At 53.5% G+C, this 7,337-nt stretch overlaps 1 protein-coding gene across 2 annotated transcripts; it reads left to right on the top strand.

Moving 5' to 3' along the window:
* Positions 1 to 209: 209 nt before the first annotated feature.
* Positions 210 to 6,747, top strand: LOC115382438 (LMBR1 domain-containing protein 2-B-like). Of its 2 annotated transcripts, none has more exons than XM_030084161.1 (8): positions 210 to 511; positions 1,911 to 2,178; positions 5,337 to 5,443; positions 5,579 to 5,674; positions 5,750 to 5,917; positions 6,003 to 6,213; positions 6,343 to 6,417; positions 6,568 to 6,747. In XM_030084161.1, exons 2-8 carry the CDS (start codon positions 2,005 to 2,007, stop codon positions 6,730 to 6,732), a joined length of 996 nt encoding a protein of 331 aa, XP_029940021.1. In that variant the 5' UTR covers positions 210 to 511; positions 1,911 to 2,004; the 3' UTR covers positions 6,733 to 6,747. The 2 variants fall into 2 exon arrangements, with proteins under 2 accessions (XP_029940021.1, XP_029940020.1); XM_030084160.1 differs by having other exon boundaries at positions 5,576 to 5,674.
* Positions 6,748 to 7,337: the final 590 nt, after the last annotated feature.

Here is a 7,337-nt window from a genome sequence, read left to right as displayed (position 1 = left end):
TTTGCCCCGGTGGTTCTGATAGTCTGTGTCGTGTTGCATGATGGGAGTCGTGTTCCTTACAACAAACAATCAGCCCTCCTGAAAACACGGAGGAGGAGACAGACGCCGCCTGAGCGCGTGGCTCTGCCTGACTACATCTACAGTTCTACCTGTTGTACTGCATGGGTGATGACGTCAGCAGGTCTCGCGCAGGCGCCGTCACGTGTCGTCTCGGGGTCTGACGTCACCGTCCTGCCTGTAGAACCGGGATGTGAGCGGAGCGGCCGCCCAGCACCGAGTCCGGAACCCAGTCCGAAACCAGGCGTTTCTTCCCGGACCGGAGAGGCGGAGACACCGCCGCCGCGCGCCGGACGGAGCCCCGGACACCGACGCCGAGCGCGAGGCCGAGGCCGCGGGGAGCGGCGACACGTCAGCCCGGTTCCGCTGCTTGTTGTGCTAGCTGACAGCTGCTAGCTGACAGCTGCTAGCTGACAGCTGCTAGCTGACAGCTGCTAGCTGCGGGGCGAAGCAGGTGAGGCCCTGCTCTTCCTCCTCCTCCTCCTCCTCCTCCTCCTCCTCCTCCTCAGCTTCATCACTCCGTCACGTGACGCTCATGTCCCGGTCCCGAACGGCTCTGGACCGCCGCAGTCCCGCTCCGGGACCGGGTCTACCTGCAGTACCGCACAGTCGGCCAGTGACGAACCATGTCAGTGACCAGGAAAGGTCTCCGTTACCATGGAAACAGTGGCTCTGTTGCCATAGTAACCTCAAACTGGCCCTGCTGGCCGAACCACACTGATAGAAGAGTACTGACAATGGTCTGATGTCAGAGGAGGAAGATGCTCTATGATCTGGATGTGAGAGGAGGAAGTTGTGGTGTGTGTGTGTGTGTGTGTGTGTGTGTGTGTGTGTGTGTGTGTGTGTGTGTGTGTGTGTGATAGGGTTGGGTGATATTGACTAAAAAATGTATCCCCATTATTTCTGGCATTTATCCCGATAACGATAAATGTTGCGATTAAGAAGTGACTAATGAAACTCCACCTTCTGGACGTTATTCTGTCGCCAGTCCAGTAGCCCCGCCCCCTCAGACCTGGAGGTTCTGTCTCAGTGTTCCTGTTTCCAGACGGAACATCTGATCATGAAGAGCCAGCAGTGAGCTGCAGGAACTCAGCTGATCAGGGTCTTTGATCCTTCATGTTGAACTGGGGTCTCTGGAGCCACAGCCTTCCTGAGGCAGGCCCTGGTGCATGCTGGGAAATGGACAGATGTTGACACTTCCTGGTCAGCTTCATTTCTGGAGCTAGATGCTGCGGCCATCTTTGATTCTGTCAGTGGTTGGAGCAGCAGTTAGAATGACGCCGCTCGTTAGCTTAACGGCTCCAGTAGCTCCAAACCCTGCTACATGCTACATGCTACATGCTAAAGACTTTCAGGACTCGCTCTGCTGATGCTACATGCTACATGCTAAAGACTTTCAGGACTCGCTCTGCTGATGCTACATGCTACATGCTAAAGACTTTCAGGACTCGCTCTACTGATGCTACATGCTACATGCTAAAGACTTTCAAGACTCGCTCTGCTGATGCTACATGCTACATGCTAAAGACTTTCAGGACTCACTCTGCTGATGCTACATGCTACATGCTAAAGACTTTCAGGACTCACTCTGCTGATGCTACATGCTACATGCTACATGCTAAAGACTTTCAGGACTCACTCTGCTGATGCTACATGCTACATGCTACATGCTAAAGACTTTCAGGACTCGTTCTGCTGATGCTACATGCTACATGCTAAAGACTTTCAGGACTCGCTCTGCTGATGCTACATGCTACATGCTAAAGACTTTCAGGACTCGTTCTGCTGATGCTACATGCTACATTAGCTGAAACTGCAGAGGAAGAGTGTGTGACTGGCGGTGTGTGTTGCAGGTGTGTGTCCCGGGGAGCTGGGAGCTGAAGGGGGCGGAGCCTCCACCCCTGGGCGACGCGGAGTGTTGGAGCGTGAGCTCCGGGCGCCGGCGCCATGAGCGGCGCGGTTCTGGCCGTGGAGATGCTGGTGGTGTTCTTCCTGGCTCTGTTCCTGCTGCATCGCTACGGAGACTTCCGGAAGCAGCAGCGCATGGTTCTGTTCGGAACGCTGCTGGCCTGGTACCTGTGCTTCCTCATCGTCTTCATCCTGCCGCTGGACGTCAGCACGGTCAGAACCTCAGAACCTCACAGAATCTCATGGAACAACACAGAACCTCAGAGAACCTCAGAGAACCTGACAGGGTCTGGTTCTGTTAGAGGAACGGTTCTAACTTGACACACCCTCAGTAACACACACTCTGGTACCTCTATAGTTGAGGACGTTCAGCATTTCCCAGACCTGAAACCCAGACCAGTGTTTCTCAAACTTTCTAAACCAAGCACCACCTCAGAAAAATGAGGCTTTCCAAGAACCGCCGTTATGACCACAGTAAAAAACAAAAACAAAAAAAAGCTCTTTTCAAATGGAGACGACACACAGGGAGCAGGTGTTTTCCTAACAGTCTTGGTCTTATGCTTTTGTTTCATTCTGTCAGCCTCAGTTAGCAAAGGCAGAACACAGAGGGGCAGCTCTCCCTCTCACGTCCTCTCTCTCCCTCTCACGTCCTCTCTCTCCCTCTCACGTCCTCTCTCTCCCTCTCACGTCCTCTCTCTCCCTCTCACGTCCTCTCTCTCCCTCTATCGTCCTCTCTCTCCCTCTATCGTCCTCTCTCTCCCTCTCACGTCCTCTCTCTCCCTCTCACGTCCTCTCTCTCCCTCTCACGTCCTCTCTCTCCCTCTCACGTCCTCTCTCTCCCTCTCACGTCCTCTCTCTCCCTCTCTCTCTCACTCATGCAGCGTGGTTTGTTGCTAACGCTAGCAGGTGCCGTGACGCTTCGGCTCGCTGCTGAAACAGCCTCCTGACAGCCCGGTGTTGCTTCAGTGTGCTCAGCTTCAGGCCCAGCAGGGCTGCTGGTCCGGTTGTAGAGTTCTCTGACCTCTCATCGCGCCTCTGCACGCTCATGACGGGAAGCTGAAGCCCGCCACGCACTACAGGATTTTTTCAATCTTCCCCGATCCAGACACCACACACTAGAAGACAACAGAGGACAGATCTCACCCGGTCTCCCTCTCCTGGTCCTCGAGTGTGTGTGTCGCTCTGGAGCAGAACACACACCAGCAGAGTCTCTCCTCTCTCCTCCAAATCTGGCGTCGTCCAGCGTGACTCCCTGCTGCTTCCCTTCATTGCTGTTTTTACATTCATCTCCACTTTCAATAATAAGTGGAGAACTCATTCATTCCCTCAGTTCATTCATTCACATCGGCATCGCTCCTTCAGTGCCCCCCCCCCCCCCCCCCACTGTCAGCACCTTGACAGAAAATGTAAATGTTGCAGTACAGAAGAGGGAAACATAGTTTCAGATCATTTTCTTATAATTTACCCTCCACATTTAATAATAATTCAGCTTATTAGCTCATCTGTTTGTGTGTGTTTTTTTGTTGTTGTTTTTTTACTTTTGAGTCCCGAGTGCAGCAGTAAAGTTATCAGCAGACCGGGTCAAGTAAAGGCTACTCTTTTAAATGACCAAACATCTTAAACCATTCTTTATGTCCACAGATGTGATAGTTCACACCAGAATAAAAACTCGTTGAGCTCTGATGAGGTCCGTTTCATTCCAGTCCGCTCTCTGAAGGCAGGAGTCAGAGGAACGTTTTTTATTTTCTTTTATTACTATTATTTTTTTCTTCCCCATTCTTCCGTGATGGTTAATAACGGAGATGAATTAAAACATTGGGATTATTGCAGGACTGGCGGAGAAGCAGATATTAGATCGGAGTTTGAGTCTGAATGGAGGAAACAGTTCATCCAGCAGCGACAGGATTAACCTTCACTTTCTGCACAGTCATATATAGTGAATATATTTCACAGACATATATTCATCCAGCTCTGACAGCTGAGAGGATTTTTTTTAATCAGCGGCACCTTGGTGAGACGGAGCTGTTCAGCCAATCAGAGAGCTTTATTTGGAGGTGTGGACAGCTCTACTCGGAGCTGATCGGCGCCTCTCGGAGCTCCACACACCACAGGATCTGCGATCAGAAATATTAAACGTGTTCATCATCTACGATCTCCCCTTCCGACGCCTCCCGAGAGGCTCCGACCAGAAAACATCTCTCGAACACACCGCACACTACACGAAGATCGGACCCTGTCGGCTTCGATCAGGAGGAGAAGATCGGGGCAAAATTCGGCCCGATCATCCTGTAGTGTGTGGAGGCCTTAAGCTAGTTTAACGTTGATGGCGTACGTGCGCTGCTACGTGACTGAGCGTGAGCACGTCGCAGTCCGACACGTTATACTAGAAGAGAAAAACTGAATGTGAATTACAGTCGATCTGACGTGTTTTAATTTGAAATTATTATGTATTTTGGTGGTAATATTTGTTTCTGAAAGTTTCTTCAAAGAATATATACATTTCTGTGATTCCTCTGCGTACCACTAGAGGGAGCTCACGTACCACCAGTGGTACACGTACCACAGTTTGAGAACGGAGGACCTAGACCAGGGGTGGCCAACCGGTCGATCACGATCGACCGGTCGACCGCGGAGTGTCAGCAGGTCGACCGCGGAGTGTCAGCAGGTCGACCGCGAGGTGCAGGGACAAAGTTTGTGTGGTAAAAAAAAAAAATAAACGAAAGAAGAAAGTAATGTGTGCGTGTGTGTGTGTGTATGTGTGTGTGCGCAGCGCTTCATGCATGAAAACAGCTGTGCGTGCAGCTAACACACACACACACACACACACACACACACACACACACACACACCCCAGACCCCCCACTAGACGAGGTAGATCCCGAGCGATGGACTCTCTGCACAACTCAACCACGTGCTGAACGTCAGGAGGCTCCTTGTTTCCTTCCTGTCAGCAGGAGCTGGATCCTGCAGGAGCGTCCGACCTCTGTACCAACCTCAGACGCTCCCGCAGGAACCAGCAAGGAAGGACAGGAAGGAAACAAGGAGCCTCCTGACGTTCAGGATGTGGTTGAGTTGTGCAGAGACTCCATTGGCAATTTCAAAAGTAGATCTTAGGTCAAACAAGATTGGACGCCCCTGACCTAGACTAACCTAACCTAAACCTAGACTAATCTAAACCTAGCCTGATCTAATCCTAAACCTAAGATAATCTAAACCTAGACTAACCTAAAGCTAGCCTAACCTAATGTCCTCAGTCTGTAGGTGTACCTCATAGTGGTCCTCACTATTTACTATCACTATCAGCACACACACACACACACACACACACACACTGTCTCACAGTCTCCCCCCCCCCCCCCCCCCGCTCTCAGACTGTCTATAAGCAGTGCCTGAAGGACCATGAGCAGCAGCGTCCCACCCTCAGCCCCGGACCGTCCAATCACAGCACGTCCAACTCCACTGCCCCGCCCACCAGCAGGTACGTCACGTCAGTGTGTCCCGGTTCGATACCGCCGCTCTGACCCCCCCCGTGCTGTGTCCCGGTTCGATGCCGCCGCTCTGACCCCCCCGTGCTGTCTCCCGGTTCGACCCCCCCTCCGTCCCTGTGCAGCAGTGTGCAGCCGTGCTTCCAGCCCTGGAGCTTCATCCCGGACGGCATCCTGCCGGTGTTCTGGAGGGTGGTGTACTGGACGTCCCAGTGCCTGACCTGGTGAGTCCGGCCCCGCGTCGCCCCGCCCCCTCGCGACCCCGCCCTGACCCCGCCCCTGGCTCCGCCCCCTGCCAGGCTGCTGCTGCCCTTCATGCAGTCCTACGCCCGGTCCGGAGGGTTCTCCATCACCGGCAAGATCAAGACGGCGCTGATCGAGAACGCCATCTACTACGGAACCTACCTGCTCATCTTCGGCTCGCTGCTCATCTACGTGGCCGTGCACCCGCAGTGGCACCTCACCTGGTGAGTGGCGCCGGTTCGATTCCCGCAGCGTCCAGTCACTGCTCTGAGGCGGCCTGGAAGCAGTGACGGGCCGGCTGTGTCTCAGGTCCCAGCTGCAGACCATCGGCATCACGGCGGCCAACACGTGGGGCCTGTTCCTGCTGGTGCTGCTGCTGGGCTACGGCCTGGTGGACATCCCGCGGTCCTACTGGGACGCGTCCCGGCAGGGACAGCTGCTCATCAGGACCTACTTCAAGGCCTCCAAGCTGATGACGGAGAAGGCCGACGCCGAGGAGACGCTGGAGGACGTGATGGAGGTGAGGGGGACGGCTGTCCTCTGGAGGTGAGGGGGACGGCTGTCCTCTGGAGGAGGGGGGGACAGGCGTCCTCTGGAGGAGGGGGGGACAGGCGTCCTCTCCGGGTGTCTCACTGACTGTGTCCTGCAGGAGGTCAGGAAGGTCAGCGAGTCCATCAAGTACAACCATCCTCATAGGAAGTTCATCGACACCATCCTGAGGAAGGTGTGTGTGGGTGTGTGTGTGTGTGTGTGTGTGTGTGTGTGTGTGTGTGTGTGTGTGTGTGTGTTGTGTGTGTGTGTGTGTGTGTGTGTGTGGTGTGTGTGGCGGGGGGCAGACTGTCCTCAGGCAGCTCAGTGTCCTCTGTCCCCCCAGTGTCCCCTGGACTACCAGGAGAAGATGGGCAGGAACATGGACGACTATGAAGACTTTGAGGACAAACAGAACTGTGACCCGAGTGAGAAGAGCCTGGTGAGACTGCACAAGCAGGTGAGACACACACACACACACACACACACTACAGAGACACACACACTCTGATACCCCTTTTTCCCAGTGGCCACTAAACCAGTGTAAACCGGTTTAAACCGGCGCTTACACAAGTACACAAGATGAGTACACAAGATGAGTACACAAGTACAGAGAAGTTCACAAGTACACAAGTATAGAACAGTGCACAGGTACAGAGGCCCGGGTCTGGGACGGCGGGACAGGAGACGGTTCTGACGGTTCTGACCAGAGACATAATAAACAGCAGACCCCGCATCGGCCGCTACCGCCAGGTGGCGCTGTGGAGAACTGCGGCCGCCATCTTGGTCCGGTCGCCCTCGCTCTGCTCCGCTGTTTGACCCGAGCAGCGAAGTCTCAGCGCATCGAGGAATCAGTTCGCTCAATACTGCACTTTTTTTTTATCTGCAGACGTCATCCGAAGAGGCAGATCGAGGCCACAACTTTTGGCGTTTTCAAATGTTTATAATGAATAAAGTCATATTTCAGGAGACGCCGGCAGAGCTGCAGATGCCAGAGTATAACAATTAATCCGGGATGTATCCAGGTTTACAGCCAGGCGCCTGCTGTGCCTCAATAATTATTAATAACTGGAGGTTTTAACAGGCTAATTCAGTATTTTTATTTATAGTTTGTTT

Source organism: Salarias fasciatus, assembly GCF_902148845.1.
Source record: "Salarias fasciatus chromosome 7 unlocalized genomic scaffold, fSalaFa1.1 super_scaffold_4, whole genome shotgun sequence".
NCBI classification, from domain to species: domain Eukaryota; kingdom Metazoa; phylum Chordata; class Actinopteri; order Blenniiformes; family Blenniidae; genus Salarias; species Salarias fasciatus.
Note: the sequence above shows the minus strand (reverse complement) of the source record. Positions and strands in the feature narration are given on the sequence as shown.